General features: G+C 37.2%; 2 protein-coding genes across 4 annotated transcripts; both read right to left on the bottom strand.

The window, feature by feature from the left end:
* Positions 1 to 225: 225 nt before the first annotated feature.
* LOC124171646 lies at positions 226 to 9,272 on the bottom strand. 2 transcript variants are annotated; one of them, XM_046550866.1, is made up of 4 exons: positions 9,010 to 9,272; positions 4,676 to 5,224; positions 4,307 to 4,588; positions 226 to 1,651 (listed from the first exon to the last, which is right to left on the bottom strand). In XM_046550866.1, exons 1-4 carry the CDS (start codon positions 9,172 to 9,174, stop codon positions 299 to 301), a joined length of 2,349 nt encoding a protein of 782 aa, XP_046406822.1. In that variant the 5' UTR covers positions 9,175 to 9,272; the 3' UTR covers positions 226 to 298. The 2 variants fall into 2 exon arrangements, with proteins under 2 accessions (XP_046406822.1, XP_046406830.1); XM_046550874.1 differs by having other exon boundaries at positions 4,334 to 4,588.
* A 115-nt stretch (positions 9,273 to 9,387) lies between these two features.
* On the bottom strand, positions 9,388 to 20,944 carry LOC124171638. 2 transcript variants are annotated; one of them, XR_006867895.1, is made up of 4 exons: positions 20,647 to 20,944; positions 20,327 to 20,522; positions 10,675 to 12,923; positions 9,388 to 10,286 (listed from the first exon to the last, which is right to left on the bottom strand). XR_006867895.1 is itself a non-coding variant. In XM_046550848.1 (3 exons), the coding sequence occupies exons 1-3, from the start codon at positions 20,782 to 20,784 to the stop codon at positions 11,080 to 11,082; spliced, it is 2,178 nt and encodes a 725-aa protein (XP_046406804.1). In that variant the 5' UTR covers positions 20,785 to 20,944; the 3' UTR covers positions 9,388 to 11,079. The 2 variants fall into 2 exon arrangements, 1 of the variants encoding a protein (XP_046406804.1); XM_046550848.1 differs by having other exon boundaries at positions 9,388 to 12,923.
* Between the last annotated feature and the right edge of the window lie 894 nt (positions 20,945 to 21,838).

The raw sequence follows: 21,838 nt of genomic DNA, 5'->3' as shown, positions 1-21,838 counted from the left end.
AAAGTGAATTTTTTCTCTTGGCAATTAAATAAAGTGAACCTATGTAAATGGTAACAATTATGTAAGTATTTACATATTTTGAATGAAGTAGGATCTCCCTCAGGACTGTGATAAGCCATCTCAGATAAAGATCAGTAATGTTCTTGTTTTAGATAAATAGATTGCACATGCATTTTCTGTATAAATATGCATATGTAATTAATGGAAAAAAATCAGAAACAGTGCTTTATCAATGACTCGCTTTTAATCAAAATTAATTTATACACTTGAGTGAGATATATGAAGTTAAGCAATGCTTTCAAAAATGGGGGTATGAGTACGTAAAATTTTGTTGGAAAAAGTGTGGGGGGTAGTAAGGATTTTGTGCAGAGTATTGTTCTGTGCATTCTGGGGGTCCACATTGGCAACTAATGCAATAAGATTGAGATATTTTATGTGGAGGCTGCATTTGCATATTTGTCAGGGTGTGTGCATTGCGTGCAGAATATCTTGGAGGGTACATTTGTGGTTCCTCTGCCCTTGATATCCTTTGTTCCCTGTTTCTTAGTATTGGATGTTCTTCATCATACATTTGAGAAGGATCATTTCTTTTGGCTGAGGAGTAAGATTCTCTTACACTGCTTCGGATTCTTGGTTTTGATTGCCTGATGCTCCTGCTCGTATGAGGCTGTAAATTGGTTAAACTATTAGATCTGCTCTCTGATGAGTCTGGCTTAGGCTGTGGAGTTCTTTGGGATGTGGAGCCATTTTTGTTACAGGGAATTGGGGAATGATACCCACTATGATTTGTCCTCTGAGATTCTGCTTCATCTGTATAATTGATTGATATTTCACTTGGCAAACTAGGGGTGGTTCGATCAGACCTCAAACTGTTGCTTCTTCTGCCTATGCTTCCCACTCTATTTCTGGATGGAATCCTTGAGCTCTTACCTAAACCTTGTATTGATTCAATATCTTTGCCATCCATCATTCCTGATCCTCTTACATGTGTGCACGTAAGGTCAGTTTGTGTGGCTTGTGATGGTCCTCTTGCTACAGCAGTTTTTGGGTCATGCATACCCTCTTCATATTCGTTTTGTATTCCAAATTCTTCCTCTTGTCCCCTGCTAGTTGTATGCTCAATATAAGGTGACGTGTTGGAATATGAATCATATGGGCTAGTTTTTGGACGCCTTTTTTCTGGACACGGTTGATGTGAGTGTTGACCGTGTGTAGTCTTAGATGCATACCTTTTCTTACTTATTCTTCTTCTTTCCCTTGTGGATGGGTTACAAGGTCTTTTCTTTTTAGTTACTGAATAGCTTTCTTGTGAATTTATTGTTTCATGTGGGGAGTGATAATTTATAGAATTATCAATATTCCTGCTATATGGGTAATTTAGGGAACCTTGGAAATCATCATCTACCATATCGGGTGGACCTTGGTCATGCTGTGATAAAAATTCTAAGGAAGATGACTGTAGGCTATTTTCTGTCGATGGATAATCCTTACAATTTCCATAGTAGTTCAGTTTTTGTATCATTGCATGTTGCCTTTGATAGTCATTAGGAGAGGAAGGCCGTGAACCTGCACTTCGACTCCTTCTATTCCTTGAGTACTTTGCATAAAGTTGGGATGGGTCACCCTCTGTTCTTCCGTAATTGGAGCCACCCTGAAAATTCAGAAATATCAATAAAAGTTGATATTAATATGGCAGATTCAGCCACAAGTGCTCACATATAGTGTGTGAAAGTTGTAAAGTTAAAAATTATTCTCATCCTTGTTTAGAAAAATGACTCATGATAAAATATAAAACTATGTATGTATAGTAGTGATTCCGACTCTTAAATATGCAATTCCACTACTAAATTGCAATTCTCCTTATTGCTCCCAAAAAGTAATTGTAATATCTTATTTTTTTTAACCCTTTGGCATTGGTTTTCTTTAATTTTAAGAACAAATATGATCGTATGGACAAAAGTGGAGTGTATAAATTGAAGTGTTAGGACTATGATATATGTTATGTCGGCCAGACTGGTAAATGTTTTAAATCCAGAGTGAAGGAATGTTGCAGAAGTCAATTCGTAATGATGAAAAATTCTATTTTACAAATCATTTATGCCTGTGTAATTATTTTTGGAACTTTGACTTAGATATTTTATATTTTAATGACAAAGGGCTTAAATTAAATTTCATTGAAAGATTTGGAATTGTTAACAGCCCAGATGGACTTGGTAATGATGTTTTATTTTGTTCTATTAACCTTTGTTTAAGTTAAGCATCCCTATGACAAATAAACCTTGGCCTTCACCCACGCCCCACTTTGTTGTCTTGTTTATGTCATTGGCCTTCATATGTTCTCCCTAACTGTTTCCCCCTATATACACATTGCAATCCATTTCTCAGTACTTTATTAAAAACTCTCAGCATGAATTTGTTATACCTACGTACTCTTCAGTTGTTATACAGAAAATACACCTGCTTCCATGATGAATGATTCAACGTAACATATCCATGATAGGTATTTAGAAGTGAATGTCCTTGAAATTTCAATGTTTTTATTCTGATTGGCGATGATCAGAATAAAATGAAAGAATTTTAAACTCATACAAAACTGTATTGATTACTTTTAGTGAACTTTTAATTGTTATCATTTCTTCTTCTTTAAAGCATATGTAATCATCTTTCTTTTCCTTATTTGTTTATATAAGAGAAGCATTTGTTTTCCTTATCTCTGCCCTAAAATTGAAAATGCCACTCTCTTTATCCCTAATTCTTGGAATAAAAGGTGATTGACTACCTGTGATGCATCTGCTGAGGAGACCACTAGCTTAAGACCACCTAATCTCTGATTCTCCATTTTTCCATGTAGTTGCATTTCATAGTGCCTGCCAATAATTAGCGAGGAATTATGCACTCCCAGCATTATGCAAACGAAATGTGTAGCTTATTTAATGAAATGTATGGTTTTCTGATGCATTTGAATTAGCAACAAAATAGACAACCCACATATACCACCCATGCTCTCCCCTCCCTCCCCCAAAGCAAATTTCTGGCTTTGTGATTGCTTGGTGGTACATATCTAATTCCTCTCAGTGATGATGCATCTGAGGTCTGATATGTGTTAACTAGTCACTTTTTGGTATTCATCACTTATTTATAAATACACATTGTTTTTTAAAGCTAGAAAAGCAAAATCCTCTTTGCAGGGAAATGTGTTTTGAGGCACTCATCATGTACATGTGTGCCTCAGTAAATACTACATTATGATGTTTGGTGATAGAACTCATTTTCTGTTTATGAGAGATCCTGAAGATGAATCCTTAATTGACTTGCTGAGGGAAACTGCAATTATGTAGGTACGAGGGTTGTACCAAAAGTAAAGTTCCCATATTTTTTACAAATAAAAAACTTTTTTATTAATATTAATTTTCACATTGTTGAAAAGCTTACACTTTTGCCTATTTTTCAACGTAGTCTCCATTTTTTTCGACACACTTTAAAAAAAGTGCTCCAGCTTTTTTATCCCTAAGTTGAAGAAGTCTCCCGCCAACCCGTTGAGGAAGTGTGTGACCTCTGCTCGGACTTCATTGTTGCTCTTGAAGCGTTTGCCACCTGAGAGTTTTGTTTCGGGGATAAAGTGAAATACCCACCCTTCATCTCCAGTGATGATAGAGACCAACAACTTCTCCTTGTTGCCCCCCACCTTAAAATTGTTGAAGAAATTTACGAGCAGTGTTGCTCCATGAGTCCGTCAGTCAGCATCCAGGGAACCCAGCAAGCACACATCTTGCGATAACCCAACGTTTGTGTTAAAGTTCTTTCAATTGTGCCGTGAGAAGCTTCAGAAATGCGTTCAAGAAATTCATGGACACTGACCCTCCCATCTTTGAGCAGCTCACTGTTGATCTTCTGGACAATCTAAAACCGGCGGTCTTCACTTCGTTCTTCATCGTGAACTTCCGTGCGGCCCTCAGCAAAAGCCCTGCAACATTTGCAGACGTGCTGAACGGGCATGCACTCTTCACCATAAAGTTCAGTCAGTTGCTGATGAATTTTCAATGGCGGTAACTTCCTTGCAAGGAGAAATCGGATTACTGCTCGATCCTCATACTTGGCGGGAACGGGGATCATCACTTTCATTGTTGACAGTTGCTAAGCCAACAATGAGCAACACAGTGAATCGCGTACTGGCGGACTCCAGAGTAGGGGAACCACTGCAAACGGCAATGTTGTGGGATTTAGCCTAGCACCTTCACTCAACATTGTAGCTCATTGCGAACCTTACTTTTGGTACAACCCTCGTACTACTATTGTTGCCTCTTACCTCTATTTCTTCCATTGATACACTTACATTGCTTCTCGTGCTGTATCCATTCTTTGACCTAGGTGCCACTGTTTTCTTAGCTGCGACAGTTGAGGATCTCGGTAATCTTAAGCTGCCAAGATAAACTTCCCTTGCCTTGCTATCGGTATCACTATCACAAATTTTTATGTAAACATTAAGTTCATCCTCTTCACATTCTCTGACCCCTTCCCTACCATATGATGGAGATTCTTCATCATCACATTCAAAAGAATCCTCCGAATCAGTACAATCCAGTGAACCCTAAAGAATGAAAAGAAACATTTTAAAATTTCTTTGATAAAAACTTTTTAATATGACTTTGATTGTTTTGTGAAAAGTTCAACTCACCAGAGGCATTCCTGGTGTATGATGAAAGTCATCGATGTTTGTTTCACCTGGAAAGTGCTCATAGTTATCCCCTTCATCTCTGGATCCTCCACTGCTTCTTTCATCAATTCCTGCTGTTTCAGGATTGTATTCTAGGTCTGTTTCAAGATTGTAGTCAAGGTCTGTTTCAGGACTATTGTCAAGGTTTGTTTCTGACGGAATCCCTTCACCAAATTCTTCATTGGCTGGGATTTCTGTAGTCTCAGCACTGTATTCAAGGCTTTCTCCTTCAAAAATTCCATCTTCTGTTTCAATTGTTATTGATTCCTCATGACTTTTTGATGTTTGGTAGAGTTTTTTACTGTCTTCACCACTGGGCTTTCTTCTTGATGTCCCATCCTCACATTTACCCAAGTCTTCTTTGCATTCTGATAGAGCATTATTTAATTGATCTAGCTGGTCTTGTAAGTTATCCAGTAGTTGGTTTTTTGCTGATAGTAAGGCTCCTATGAGCATATGCAGTGGTAGCTTATCACAATCTTCATTTTGGCCAGTTTGGGAGGAACCATACTGATAACAGTAAAGAGTGATTTACTTAGTACCTGAGATAAAGTACTTTTTCCAATGCCAAAATTATGAAATCAAGTGTCTGTTTGAAAACAACTGTGCTGGCTAAAATGGAAATAAGCTTTTATTGTGAAATAATAAATTTGGAATGATAAATATTGATTGAAAAAAATTTCTCATCAATATCAAGAAAAAATTATCATCTTGCCTGTATATTTTCAATTTGTTGAGATTGATTGAAATATGTATTGAAGTCCTTTTTAGTCAAATTTTAACCAGCTAGGATAGAGGAAGTTATGCAAAATTGAGGATTTACTATACATATAATTATTATTATATTGCACAGTCTAATTGGTGAACCAGGTAAAAAGAAAGTATTTTTTGCAACTTCTGCTAGTGAATGGAACATCAATATTGAAGGCAGTGGTTATGAGAATCAATGAAAATATGGAAGCATTTTACCGTCATAAATATGCTGATCACATTTCTTTGTCATTAAAAAAAATCCTTGGCACTGACAGGTTCAGATCCAAGGTATTTTCTACAAGCTGTAGAATTTGATTGTGAAAATGAGTTCTCTTCAAAACAATGTGGCAACTTAAAAAGAGTGATGAATTTGAATGTAAAGAGTCCAGTGTAGGTTGATGTGGCATAAATAAAGACTCTAAGATCATAATGTGGTACTGTACAGTCAAAATAACCCCATCTAGTTAACCCTTCAGACTGACGAGTAAATTTGATGTAGAAGATGAAATTTTCCACTCTATTTTTTCTTATCCAATGTATGAGTGCTCCGCATCACTGGTGCTTCTTTCTTAGTATGGAATTGAAAGGAATTTGTTGGTGTTACTTGTTCCCAAAATGTCTTTATTTATTTTTAGTATAATACCTGCATATAATGGGGAAAAATTATCCCGTCAAAATTTGTGCTGCCAACGTTGATCTGCAGGAAAATGTTTCCTTTTTTATGATATTTTATTCTTTGTCCAAATTCATGGCAAGGGAAATTCAAAGATAATGTTTTATGTCTTCCTTCCCACTGCAAATGTCGGAGACAAATTGCCTGCAGCTTGAGTGCCGCTAGTGTAACTCCTGTTGGTTACCTGAATGGTTCTTTGGTTTGGAAATTTCTTTAAGTTTATGATTTTTTTGTTTGGTTTTAAAATTATGATGATTTATTTGTGATTTTATTGTTTGAAAATGAGAATATTGAGGAAAGACGATAAGAAAATACTGTCCGTGTTTGAGATGTGGGTGTTAAGAGGTATGGAAAAGGTGAAATCAGTGGCTAGCAAGGGGGGCAGTTCAAACCCTCCTCCAACACATAAAAATAATTACTTTGCTTCATCATGAAAGAAAAAATATTGAAAAATCATGAATTTACGAAAGATTTAGTTGAAAAATTAAATTTTTTTGATTATGAAGAGTGTTAAAATTACTAGGGCCTTTTTTTTTCAACTTCCGATGGATAATGAACAGAAACGAAGTGATTGATTTCAATTATTTCATTACTAAATGTTGAGCACCTTTCAGCATAATCGCTTTGGTGATTGAGGACGCTTCCCTCTTAGCCACTTCTTCATTTCAGTGTAAAGATGGAAGTCACATGGTACTATTGTCGTAATTGCACTGCGGATGATTGAAAACATCCCATTCAAATTGCTCAAGGAGCTGTTGTTGGGCTGCATCAGCACTGAGATAAAGGGCATTGTCATGGATCAGAACACTTCCTGAAGTCAGCATGTCCATCCTTTTGTTTTGAATGGGAATGGACGTAATGTTTCATACTGTTTCACCCTCTAGCGACAGTACATTAAAAAAATTCTCTATTATTGGCGTGACATGACATGTCAATGCTGAAACCATTTGGTGAGTTTTCTGGCTGTCTCTCCACAGTGCACACTTGGTGGGAGAATCAATTGAGGCTGTCAGGTTAATGACATTGCTTCTAACTTTAAACTAACAAATTATGGTCAGAAATGACTTGAGGGTGTGATACAGAGAACATGCTATTTCTCTATCTGCACTGTACCCGCCTGTCGCTTGTATGGTGATTTTGATGAGCGATTGGAAGTCGAAAAAAAAGCACTCTTACATAGTTTAAAACCCTCTATTTAATACCCTGTTTTTCAAATATTTTCCCCATGGTTTTGGACCCCCCAAGCAAAATTCCTGGCACATCTTTGGGTGAGATAGAGATGAAAGTGAACAAGGAAGTTCTAGACTTGGTAGACGAGGAAATGAAACCTCTTCAGGAATTATGAAAGGGAGCTTTTGGATGTAACTAGAACCAAGTGGGAAAGGATGGTTAAAACCATGTTAAATATATATGGCGAAGAGAGACATTGTGGTTCATGGACAGGATTAAGGTAATAGGACTCATGTAATGTGCTGGAATTGGGAAGGTCAAAATGGGAGGCAAGGCACACCAGGGTGATTTGGAATATGCCTAATGAAAACCTACGTTCAATTATAGAATGCCTTTAATGATAAATTATCAGGGTAGCTAGTAAAAGTAGCTTCAGGCTTTTAGATTTAAGTTTAGAGGGCATTTCATAATAAATTAGTGGTGGAATGTGGAAATTCTATGAATGATAATGTGCAAAATTTTAATTTTGAATTGGAAAATGGGAAAGACATAGAATTCAAAACCCACAACATATGGAATAAACTGATTTTGTAATATTACTATGAAATAATTAAGTATTGAATACTCTGTTTTGAACTATTTATCTTATGGTATTAATATAGATTTAATGATTATAAAAATCTAGGGTGAACCGGAATTAGAACCCCTTATTCGCCAATTGGTGGATTGGCGGCAGTTTCTAGTATGTACTATTTTCTAGATACGTTTCTTCTTTGTGATTGGCTAATTTTAAAGGTTCACATCCTGCGCGTTTACTTCATTTTTATCAACAAATCCTGAATTTATTATCGCAGTGACCCATTTATAAAACGTTCAAACCAGGCTTTGATGGAAGTGGATTGTAAGAAGAATTTGGATGAATGTTTTTCAAAAGAGGTGAAATATTCTAGTGGATATTTCGCATTGTTGCCTGTATACGGTCAAAAGTGTGTGTTAGATTGGTGTATGAATGAAGGTTTGATTGCATCAAGTTATGAATGTCCTAGGTGTGGAAAGCAAATGAAATTAACTAAGAGACCCAAGAAAACCAATTCTGTATTTAAATTGAATTTTCCAGTAATTTTACATATTTTTCAAAAAGGTTTATCGTGCGCCGACCAGGGGGTCCAACTGCGATCGCGCCAAAATCTATATCAATACCATATGATAACAGATTTTATGATATTTACACACACATTGCATTCTTTTGATGGAACCTCATAGTAATAGTGATAGAATTAATATAACATTCTTCATGAAATAAAAAACAAAAATTCATGAAATTCATTGAAGAAAAGTAATAAGAAATTTGTCTTGAAAAGAGGAAATAAGAAAGGAATTAAGATCCTGTCTTTAATGAATTCCTGTGCATTTAAAATCAATATATCTGTAATATTTCCTTGGAAATAAATATTACAAATGTATTTCCTTTGAAATAAATATTAAAAATACATTTAACTGCATTTAATTTACTGCATTCCATAGGCACGAGGTTGTTAATCATTATAATACCAATTACAGTGATTTTTGTGGAATTTTAATGTACTAAAGTTGTGGAAAATTTTCTGATTGATGCCTCAAAAATGTATCTTTGGATCTAAAAAATGTCTACACTTAAGTAACTTTAATAGAGAATAATAGATTTCACATTTAGACTTACTGGAGCTGCTATGTAATCCCTAATATAGTGCTGCCTTTCATATTTGTCCAGAGTCCAAGCCCTTTCATCAATAATAGAATCATACTTTTTCAGACGTCCGTCACTTCTTACTTTACGTACAAATTTCTTTCTGCTTAATTTAAGGGCATTGGGTACTGTCAGCATTATTCATTTCTCAACTTCATCACTGTAAATTTGTTTTTGTTTATCATGCTGGTGGTTTAAATCAAGCCATCTTTATCATCTTCAACTTCTTTGATATTGTTACCATGACGATAATGGCTAGTATTAGTGGCTTAAAAGTCTATTGATTTTTAATTAGAATAAACTGTGCTCCGATACACTTCCATGGAAAATTGACTCAATTGAAAAATTAAATGCAATGTAGCTATATTTTCTTTATTTGATGAATCACATTTTATCTTTTGATTACATAATTAATTCAGCCACAACAAATATCCACTATTTTTGTGTGAAATATGTCAAATCTAGCTAAGTCAAACATACCTTTATATTTATGCTCTAATGATTTATAATTACATACATGAGTATACTGTCTATTGTATTTTCTTATGAATAACCTTCACTTTTGCATGCACAAATATTGTGTCATTCAGTTCTTATCATTAAGATGACTTTTGGTGGATGCACTTTGATTGCCATTGTCACATAATGATAATATTAATCCACTTGGATGAAGAAGTAAAAGAAGCTATGGAAATGAGATTGGAACCCAGTGGACTTAATGGAGACACAGGTTTCCATCTGAGCACTACATGGAAACCAGTGTTCAAAAAACTTGGAGAAGAGAGAAATAAACATGCAGGAAAATGTACTAATCAGAGCCTACCAGACCATAGATCCTCTTGACATAAACCAAAGAATTTTTTAAATGCTCCATTAACCTAAAAATGATAGCAGGCAATGCCCTCGAAATGTATGAATAAATCAACCTATGGATCCAGAAGGAAGCCTGAGAATTCTTCTTACTAAATTTGATAATAATTCTATGGGTGTTGATGGCTTGCTTTTGGAAAAAGAATTCTTTTTGGATGCAATTTTTTCCCAAACTTCCCTCAGCATGTAAGTCTTTTTTTGTCCGAAAAGATCTTCTCCTTCATATTGAATTGCTCAAGAACTGGGCAAGAATTGGGCATTCAGTTCTCCATTGAATCCAAGATGTGCTGCATTCCAAGAGTTCTTATCTATGATGTGCTATTTAGTTCATGGATTTCACATGAAATAGTTTCAATTATATCCAGCTTTAGAATGTATACCTTATGAAATTCAGAGGTTGCCCTTCCTTCCAATCTCCAACATCCAACTTCCAATCCTTTGCGTGCCTTGTGGATAGTCTTTTCCTAGAGCATGTTTTATATTAACACCTTATAGGCATTTATAGCAGCCTACTTGAGAGGAAAGCCACTAATATCTCATTCTTGGAAATCACTCTTTTTCCAGTAACTTTCTTGTTCAATTGTCGATAAATCCGTGATGTGGCGAGATAGAATTGCCTTTCTATTTATACTCCGGTTTATTGGGCATTCAGTTCTCCATTGAATCCAAGATGTGCAGCATTCCAAGAGTTCTTATCTATGATGTGCAATTTAGTTCATGGATTTCACATGAAATAGTTTCAATTATATCCAGCTTTATAATGTATACATTCCTTTTCTTTTCATCAGCCATCATCATTACGTTTGTGTCTCAGGTATTGTATTAATCTGTATCTATCCATTTACGGAAATGCTCAATGTAATCTTTTCCCTAAAATTCTTGGTTCATCAAAATGTGTTTTCTAAGGATGAATGAAGAATTAGAACAATTTTTTTATTGCTTTCTTTGCACGTGCACAAAAGATATATTTCCCTCTTCTTATGCAGTTTTACGTCTACCTTTCTTCTCCTGTATCACATTTATGAATTGGGACTTTTTTTTAATTTCTCACGGGAAATCATTGTTTAATACATACAGGAATCTTTAAGTGGAGTTCATGAGTTTTGATTTCATCAGAATTTTTTTTAGGTTAAGTTAATATTTTTCTTCGTTTTTCCTGATCTCATTCATACCTTACCTGCCTGTATCATCAGAATTGCTACTTTCCTCATTACTTTTTGTACCATCAGCAGTATCAGTATCATCACTTTCATGGGAGTCTTCACTCTCCTCACTTGTATCTGTTTCCCAAGGTGCTGAACATATTTGCCATTCATTTTTTGGTCCCCTTGTTATTATCCAGCGCTTTTTTGATCTATTTGCCAGTTTCCATCGTGCTATATCCTTACTTTCTTCTTCTATTGCTGCTTTTGTGATTGTATGTATCATGTGACCAATCCAAGTACCTGATTCTACATCCATGCTTCTTCCTCCTCCATTTTCATGCTTGTATCCTCTTTCTATTACTCTCCATCCACCTTTTCTTTTTTCTTCTATTAACCAACCACCATGACGACCTGCCCATGAAATATCACCAAGCCAATCAGGCACTTCTCTTGTAATACTATTTCTTTCAGCTTTAAAACTTGCTCTAATAGCATTATTGTTCTTTTTAAGTGAAATCGATCCTCTACCACTTTCAAGGTTGAAACTTGTTTGAGTTATATACTTGTCTTCACTGCCAGTCCCGGAGATAGAGGAAATATCTAGCTTTGTATCATTGAGGTCTTCACTTGTGTGATGCCAAGAACTGCGTGTTGGTATTTCATCATCGTCTCGAATGTTCCGTGGTATTAATGCACATATTAACCCAGCACATATGAATCCTGTTAATGAATGAACCCAGAAGAAGCCCTTTACCCCCACTAAGTGTACTATAGAAAAGAAAAATTTATTACCAAGGAAGCATGCTGTGCAAGACAAAATTAAAGCAAAGCGACTTTTCAATTGGAGAGAAAATTCTGGGAAAAATTCTCCTGCAAATGAATATGGCACTAAAGGTATGCTCATGCAGGAAGCAAATGAATGAATCCCCAGAAGCACTGAGGGAAGCCAAGCTGGGATAGCTGATGTGATTTCCTCATTTTGATTGTGCACTGTTGATTTATGCACATGGAAATGACTGTAGAAGCTTAGCGCTAAACAGGATCCAGTGCTTCCCACGTATGATGCTAAGAGTAAAGGAATCTTGCATGAGCGTTCTGACCAAAATCTCAGTGCTAAACCAAAGCACACTCCTGATATTTGAATGCACGAAAGAATAAATGGGAAGACATGAATGAAAACTGGCAGTCCATAAACTGATAGCATTGCTAAAAGTGATGTGCTGTAAGTCCGTATTACTGTTAAGCCACAGAAATGCGGGTAGCACAGTGAGGCTGTGAGGAGAGCAGCTGATTTGAAGTCATATGACCTTGAGGTTGACTGGTTATTTGATGATGTTTTTAAATTGGCTGAAGTTTGTTCACCCCCCGTGTCATAGTGATCCACTTTTGATGTGCAGTTTGGTGACTCATTTTCTGTATTTGAAGTAAAAGGTGAATTGCTCTCTTTGTTTTGATGCTGCTGAGATGAGTTCTGGGGGAGCATGAACACAATAAAGATTCCAAGTCCTGGGAAAATAGCATTGATGGCTGCAATGTTGCGCCAATATATGATTACTCCCATTCCCATTTCAATCACCATTCCTAACATGAGAGAAATATGATTGAGTGGAAGAAGAAAGGTAGATCTTAATGATTTAGATGTGAAGTTCTCCATTTGGTACACTATATTTGGTGCGACCAGACTGCCTGCATAAAATGATGTTAGGGTGGATGAAGCAAGAATCAATGCTGGTTGTAGTGCAACTGATGTTAAACTCCATGCTATCACAAGGAAAATGTTGGCCACATTTAGAACAGTTCGTCTGCCAAACCGAGGTTGAACTGCTGATGCCACCAGACTTCCAAGTAGTATTGATGTCAGTGCCAAACTTCCTAATGTGTCAGCCATGTAAAGAGAGGCAAAGTTATTTAAATTACTGTTACATTTATCAAATGTATTTTTCTGGTTCAATAATGCAACAAAATTTCATGTAGGTAATGAAGCTGATAATGTAGATATCAACAGTCATCCTGGCATTAATAACTATTTAATCTTTGGAAAGTGAAATTAATTTAATGCATTATTAAAAGCAGTTGATATCTGTTTATAATGTACTAGCAGGCTGATAAGCCTCATTCTTAACATATAAACATTCATTCTTTACAGATAAACATGAAGCTGATGTTGCTCGCTTACACTAGAAAAATTTCTAGGAACTGGCTATAATGTCACAATTTGAAAACTATGTTGAAAAGGAAGTGAGATGGGGCCCTCATCCCCAATGTATCTGGATAATTACGATAATGAGAGTGTTGACGAGTACGAGAAGAAATACAGTCTGGCCTTAATCACTGCTGCATTCTCGCATGTTCTTTCATTTTACAGTTCACATACTTGAAGGGTCCAATGAAAATGGAAGGTGCTGAAAGAGGGCTGTCTCTTAATGATGCTAATGATTATGATAAGAGGGCTTGGTGCTGAAACTTCGCGAGGTCGTCCAAGTACTTACGTTTCTGTCTATATCAAGTGTTATGTTTTGAAGTATCCGAAGTACAGGGGTGCACTGTTATCCAAAGAGCCCTTAGGCACAAAAAGGAGTATTAAGTGGTGTGCTGTTAGACGTAGGAAAGTGCTGATGAGCATGAGAAGAAAGATAGATGGGTCGTAACCATAGCTTGGGTCTCACATGTTCTTTCATTTTTCAGGGTCCAAGGGAAATGGACGGTGCTGAGAGAGCATTCTCTGGACATTCTGAGGTCTTAGGCTTTGGAGCCTCTGGCATTAACCTCACGATTTTAAAAAGTTAAATTTCTTGAGAAAGTTAAACCCTTAAAACGGGCCTCCCAACATGCATGAGATGACCCTTGTTCCAACTCGTTAACGTCACGCTTTGCCAAAATTGAGTACATATATACAAGGACTCAAGGCAGTTTTCTCAGGAAAAATCTTACTAATTAGAATGCATGAATCAATTATTAATTACTTAGTTCGAGTAAATATACACCAATACAACAATTAAAGTCAAAATCAAGGGACCTAGGGGTCAATCGTTCGTTGAATTGAGATGGAATGCAGGGACGGTCTGGCCATCGGCTTATCGGTGACCGCCAAGCGTTTCCCCCCCACAATGCTCGCACCTATCGTGGTGCATATATGAAAGATATATTATAAAAGACTGATTACTTGAATCAAAGTTTATTTTTGCAATTAGAAAATAACACATTTTCATTAGCTGCTTTATTTACAACATACTAAGTTTAAAAAGATAATATGAAAAAGAAATAAATGTGTCAGAAGATAAAAGAGAGCTGATGCATTTTTGAAAGGGTTACATATTTGGAAAGGTTATTTTAGTTTTTTTTTAGATTCCAGTGCAGGGTCGAGGAACAAATTCACTAAATAGATAGCCATAATGCATTATTAAACTTTACAAGCTGTAAAATTCTCACTTTTCATTGTATTTTTCTTTATCTATTTTTAAAACTTTAATATCGTTTCTAAGAGCCAGAGTAACGTCAAAAATCCATTTCCGGGCATGCAATTTCCTAAAAATTTCCGGGGTAGGACCCCCAAATCCCTGGGTAAGGAGGGCCCCATCATGAGGCCTAGCTGAGGGCCCCCAATCAATCCAGACCGCCCCTGCAGGTGACATGACCTATCTTATCTTGCATTTGGAGAAGGGTTTCTTGTATAACGCTCAAAGCAGGGGTGTCATGGTACCTGCCGGAACACCGTTCTGGCACTGGTAAACATAAGACGTAATAGTCAAATAACACATCAAATTTTTTGCCTAAAAGTTCTATAATATACATTCCTAGCCAAAACAAAAAAATTTTAATAACTTTTAATAAACAAAACACAGTAATATTTCACTTCTAAAAAAAAGTTACAGAAAGTGCATTTCGGCACTGCTAATTTTGCCATGACGTCAGTGGCTCAAAGGTAGCATGTTCTCAAGCATACTAATGCTTGAATTAACATTTATGTTCAATGATACCATAAAAATAATTTTATCAATAAAGTACGGTGAAAACCTCAAATTTTTAGGACCAATTATGGAGCTTTGGGATTTTACCGTTGATCCCCTGTCTGGCCGCGACAAATGCAGCCATTAAAGGAAATCGGAAATGTTGTTCTTGAAGCGTTTTAGTGTTCATTATCTCGTTAATCAAGGAACTGGCTGTTACAGTGCCTAGTGGAAAAAAGGCGTATATCTGGTCAAATGCGGTAAAAAAGCGTAAACTGCCGCACTGCATTACGGGTGGTGGGATTTCCTTACTCCTTACTTCAGCATTGAATTAATATTTTTGCTCAATAACACCAAAAAATTATTTTACCAATAATGTTCGGTGAAAACCTCAAATTTTTAGGACCAATTATGGAGCTTTGGGATTTTACCGTTGGTCCCCTGTCTGGCCGCGACAAATGTAGCCATTAAAGGAGTATGGAAATGTTGGTGATTGTTTTCGGGAATTACTGCGTAGGTAACATTTTCTTACTCAACGTTTCACTCCCCCTACTGGGAGCGTTATCAAGAGAAAACTGATGACTCTTTCTCTTGATAACGCTCCCAGTAGGAGGATTGAAACGTTGAGAAAGAAAATGTTACCTACGCAGCAATTCCCGAAAACAACCACCAACATTGATAAAAGAAGCTGTGAAAATCTTCATAGGAAAATGGAAATGTTGTTCTTGAAACGTTTTAGAGTTTATTATCTCGTTAATCATGGAACTGGCTGTTACTGTGCCTAGTAGAAAAAAGGCGTATATCGCGTCAAATGCGGCAAAAAAGCGTAAACTGCCTCACTGCATTACGGGTGGTGGGATGCCCTTATTTCTTACTTTCTTAAGGCTTCTTTACCATGGTTGTTCTCATACTACGTGTTAGGTTAAAATCAAAAAATCAAATTGCGGTCCTTTACCTCTCGGCCCGACGCGATGTCAAAAAGACAAGTAGTTCTCCCCCTTTTGAAAATCCTTTATTTAATCCCGGTCATTTAATCTCATTTTCAGTGCTACAAGTCAAAGGTAGATTCCTTAATGGGATAGAACGAAAAAAAACAAAAATAAGGCAAATGGTTGCAGAAGCGGATTAAGGTCGTTCTTTTGGGGGATAGGAGGGCGGATCATTACCTTCCGCGGCGCCTTGTTGGTATGCAATACCTCTCCATTGTCTATGCGGCTTTTAAATCTTCATCGATAATTCATATAATATACTCCATTTGGTAAGCTGGTGAAACAATTTTTTTTATTGGAGATCCGTCATTAGCATCAATTTTTCCATATAATACAGAAGATCGTCGCCCCCCCCCCCCACCTCCTACCTATCCGCCTCCACCTTAATCCGCCACTGGAAGGCTGGGAAGTTAATCGCCGGACGGTATGTGGTCCTTAAAAGGTGGAAGGCATATTTTGATGACTAAATATTAAAATGTGTCATATTTTCTAAAAGTCCGACGAGTTGAAGTTCGACCCGCAAAAAAGTTCATTTTGATGAAAAAACACAATGTAATATTTTAGTTCCCCTGCGATTCTTCCAGCGAAGGGTTCTTCATCAGTAAACAAAGCAAAGAAAAAATTCAGCTTGGTCGCACAATACGTGTCCCAACCACATCAACCAGAATATATAAGCATATTTTTATTGAATATGTATGAAAATGACTTGCTTATTTTTCTTGGACCTTGATGGACCCTTGCAAATTTAAGAGGACGAGTCATCTATTTTGTTTGGAGATTCCTTGCAAACAATTTCATCCTTCCTAAGCGATATTTGGCCAGCATTCCTCGTCAGGGATGCCGACTTGTAAAAAATATTGGGGGGGCCCAAACCGGGGATCTTGCCCCAGGAAATTGTATAAGTAGTGAGTTTTAAGTTTTTTAAGCATTTTAGAAGACTCATGTGACCAACATTAAAACCCTGATAACTTGAATCTCGATATTTGGACACTCCGGGGAAAACCGACAAGCCTGACGCATTTTTTCCTCACACCCATAATGAATTTTTTAGGGGGCTCGGGCCCCCTCAAGCCCCATTGAGTCGGCGCCACTGTTTCTCGTTCATTCCTTTGCACTGCGGAAAAAATGCCTTTCGTCAAAGCATCCTGCAGGGTTATTCCACTAATCGTATGGCCGGGCCATAAGTCGAAATCGACCATAACTACGGCCTCGAGACATACGTATGGCTTCCAGCGATTCTACTCTGAGCGAAAGGCCATAAGTCGGGCGGTAGCTATGGCCTAAAGGCCGTAATAATATGGCCTGCCTAAGAGGTGGTCATAACTCGGGCCATACGAAATAACATTGCTCGCCTAAGGTGTTATAAAAGAAACTTACGAAGTGTCATCGATTACATAGCGATTGTTTCAAGAAATATATGAATATTGTGGGTGAGCACATACGGATTCGACGGGCATTGGCTAGATATGTTTAAAAAAGACGTCGATTTCATAAGGAGGATACGGGATACGTGTAGGTAATCCGTTCTCATACGATGACGATATTTTCATTAACTATTTCCGTGCGTCAAAAGTTGTTACTTAATTTTAAGTAGATATAGCGGATGAGCTAAAAGTTCGCTTGTAGGTAAAAAGTTAGGAATACTTTTAACGGATGCTCTGCTAAAGTGAACGGAGTAACGGGCCCGTTCCTCTTCCCGGAGCCGGCTTTTATTTGCTTTCTGTGCTACATTTGCTAGCAGATTCCTTACTTGTTTCGAAAAGCTGTAGGTAGTTTGAAATATCCGCTATTAAATGTTTTATATTTTAAGATTCTCGTAGCATAACGGTTCGTGAGGGAGGATATCGAAGAAACCTAGGGCAAGAAATTGTTTTTGACAGTAAGGCAATCTTCAGTAAGTCGATGCGTAAAGGACAAATGTCGTCCACAAATCAAGGAAAGAATGATAGTCTCATATTGATGTTTTAACTTTATACAGCTACCGAAACATAAGCCTCTGATAATAAAATTAATGAAACTTAAAGTTTCAATTTCATCTTTAGATTTCGTGCATTGGCTGGATTTATAAGGCTTTTGGGGGCAAATGATTGCAGCCATGAGACAATAGTTACACCATTGGAAGGAGAGGAAGGGGGTTAGAACTACAATAGGATGTCATGTTCTAACTCTATCCATTATATGCACAATTCACGAATATTATAATACTGCACGGTACAAATTTCTTCTGCTTCTTCTCGCCCGTGATTTGCGTTCTTCACTTGTTTTAAAGATCTTCAGCGTCTGCCGCTAGATTAGTGTTTAAAGAAAATCCAAATTTATCCTTTAATAAGAGTCCATTTCGGTTAATTAACATATGATTAATATTTTATTCACGTTGGAACAAACTTCCTTCTCAAAAAAATGACTAGTATATAAAAAAGTGAACCAAACTTATAGTACCAATTATAATTCTCATACTCGCCTGCAGAAAGGGCGTTAAGACTTTTGGCCGGGCCATACGATATGGCCCCTCGAGAGTGGAATCGGTTTAGGCCGTAATTTCGGGTCAGACCATAAGAAAGTTACGGCCGGCCATACGTATGGCCCCGTTTAGTAGAATAGCCCTGCTGGGGAGTGGTCTTTCGATAAAAGGTTAGGTCATCCTGTACGGTTACAAATATCATGAAATAAAAATAATGGGAATTAAGATGCCTAAAAGGACGTTTCTATTACCATAGAATGTACGAGTCGTATACTGAAGATTACTTTTAACTAATAAGGAACGTGAGAGGCATTGGTCACCAATTGCGACCCAGTCGTACGCAAAGTTTTTTTTTTAACCATGGGAGCTAAGGTGATGTTAAAATTACTATAAACATACCTAGAGAGTACATACATACATAGTTCATAATTGAGTTACACTATGCAGATTATGAAGGATTTAAAAGAAGAAATACGTCTCCATAAAAAGGCTGGCAGATTGGAGAGCGGAATGGAGAGCCGCGTCAAAACGATCTCACGATTGTTGACTTGCGATAATGATGTTCGGCAGTCATCTCGGAGGAACTGTGATAGGCTTTAATAGAGACGTATTTAAGGAGGAAAATTCATTATCACCCTCAGAGAAATTCATGCGAGAAAAAGAAAATTTCACGAAATAATTACAATGAAACTCTTTAAAAAAACTATCCTTGTCACTCTTAGAGGTAGATAGGCTACGGCGGGGAAGGATTTCAATCGTTCATTTTGGGGAAAGTGGTTTAGAGAAAAATTCATTTAAAGGTAACCTAATAATGCGCTTTCAGATATTTACGTACGCTAATGAAATTTAAAATTATATATGAATTTCAGTCGATAACGCTATCGTAATTCATCCTGCGTAGTAGTTGCTCTATGAGAGCAGAGTTGGAATAAGTCTTCTTGGTTTTGTAGTAAGGGAAGGATGCGCCATCATTATTTGGGATTATGGGCACCAAGGGTGGATCCAGGTTTTTTTTCTGGGGGTGGGGGAGCAAAAGGGTCTGACAGGCAAATGGTCTTCTCAAAATTATGCTTAAAAAAATACAGCAATTACTATGCGAAATATTCTTTTTATTTAATATGAGAGTTATTTATGTGAAATTAAATGATTGAGGCTCCGAAATACGCAAAACTAAACGAACGTAATGATAAACGTATTCAACATCTTGTATTTTTTCTAAGCGTCTGGAGGAGTGGGGGTTAAGGGGCACGTGCCCCCGTGTCCCTCCCATAAATCCGCCTTTGTGGGCACCTGTAGTTGTGATACACGCAATATACTCTCATCCGAGTATATTTCGGGCTGAACTAAAAATGGTGATTATCTAATAATAATAATAATGTTCAAACGCCTGTTTTAGGGCGAGATTGATACTTTGTTGTCCCTTATTACATCTAATCCCTCGTCATTAAACCAATACTAAAATTTATCACGATTTGCATGCTCATTGTCAGTTCAAGTCATACAAGAAAAAAAATCAGATTCAGAAAAGGATTAGAACATTAATTCCAACAAAGTAAATGGTGATAAAGGGAATAACGGATGTGGAAAATATGGCAATCTACGGAAATATTACAAAATTAAATAAACAATATTTTAAAATATTGTCTAGTTTTGACATGTAATAACTGGATCTGTTTAAAGTTAAAGCTTTGCTGCCAGAATGATGTAAAATTTATTTCCAGGCATGTAATTTTTCAAAATATTTTCCTGGAACTCCATTGCCTAAGTGGGGTGGGGTGCCACTCCAAGTCTTCTCACCCCCCCCCCAAGCATATCCCTAGTTACGCCACTGCGAATGGAAGTAACTAATTTTGTGGTGTGAGAAAAGTCGATACTTACCGTGCCACGATGCTTGGTCGTCGTTGTAGGTTATTTCTTTGTCTTCATCTTTTGTTCCCACAAAAATTTTGAACTTTTCGCCGGCCAGAGTCCATATCGCGTCGAAACCATGGAGGTGAGCTATTACCACTGTTGGAAAACCCATTGCCATCCCCACACTCATAGAATGTAGGTTCGCCCCCAGGATTATCAATGCCTGAATTTTAATACAAGCATTAGTTTCAATAATTATCAGCTCGTAAAATATGGATATCGACACTGGTATTTTGATTTTTCGCACGAATCAATCCTAATAACGCACTTATATTTTATAATTTCACCTGTTGAAGGGTATTTCTCCAAGTAGACGTTCTCGGTAGTTGTCCCATTCCATTTTCATAAATACTCTCTCTGTCATCAGTGTCATTGTTTGAATTGCTCCCACCGCTGGGCCTATGAAATTCTGATCTAGAGATCATTGAGAGTCTGATGTAGGAACTACTGAAACTTCCATGGAAATAGAATGGCGATGGATACAAAAGACTTATTCATTGCAATAAAGGATGCAATGGATGCGCTTACATTTCCTCGCCACTGTCGGTATGGTCGACTGAGAGCGACATGAAGAGCGTAGAAATCGTTTTCATGATCTCCGGGAAACTTTTCAGGTACTAATTGCAGACATGTGATGGATGAAGTGTTAATGAGGTGTGCATGCGTAACGGCTTCGCTAAATCTTGCTTCATCGGATACTCAACGTTACCTCTGTGGTTCATTGGGGTTTAGAGTAATAGAATCGATACGGCTCGTTCAGTAATGATTTGACATGCATTTGTTGGTTTCTGGATAAGTTGGGAGGGATATTATTCCACGAGGCCTCTTATATATCTAATAACCTTTACGGAAGAATCTAAACTGTTCCCGGTGTATAGCATGGATGAAAGCTTCTCAGGTTTCCAACCGGATCAGGGTCTGCATGGTGTAGGCCGACGTTTCGTAGGGAGACTTTCCCAACATCCTCAGGGCTGATAATGCCGATGTCGCTGCGTTTCGATATTTATACCCTCCTCCTTCACCTAGGTGCTCTCTGATTGGCCCGGGACTTTTTCTCCTTTCTCTTCCCATTTACTGCCGGGTTCCAGGCGCTAATAACCTTTATAAATTCCTTAACTTCCATGAACATTTATTACGTCGAAAACCTCAATTCACGTACTACCCCGATGGCCGCATCGTGCGGCGGTGGGGTGGGTAAGTATTAGAACACCAACCATGAGATAGAATATCATCAAGCTAGGCGTAAACTGGAATTATTTCGATTTTAGGATAACTTTTACAATGGCATTTTATTGCCATTGGAAAAAATAAAATAATGAAAATTTTATATACTTTTGAGGATATCCTACAATCATATATGTTCGACGCCATATTTATTTCATACAATCGCGGATGTAGGATCTGGACAAGGATGCATCTTATCCATCAAGTGGGTGCTATCCTTGGTGTCACAGTATCAAAATATCTGTTTCCAAATGC

The sequence above is a fragment of the Ischnura elegans genome, chromosome 1 (assembly GCF_921293095.1).
Source record: "Ischnura elegans chromosome 1, ioIscEleg1.1, whole genome shotgun sequence".
In the NCBI taxonomy this organism is placed as follows: Eukaryota; Metazoa; Arthropoda; class Insecta; order Odonata; family Coenagrionidae; genus Ischnura; species Ischnura elegans.
The sequence above is the reverse complement of the archived record's forward strand: the minus strand, read 5'-3'. Positions and strand labels throughout refer to the sequence as shown.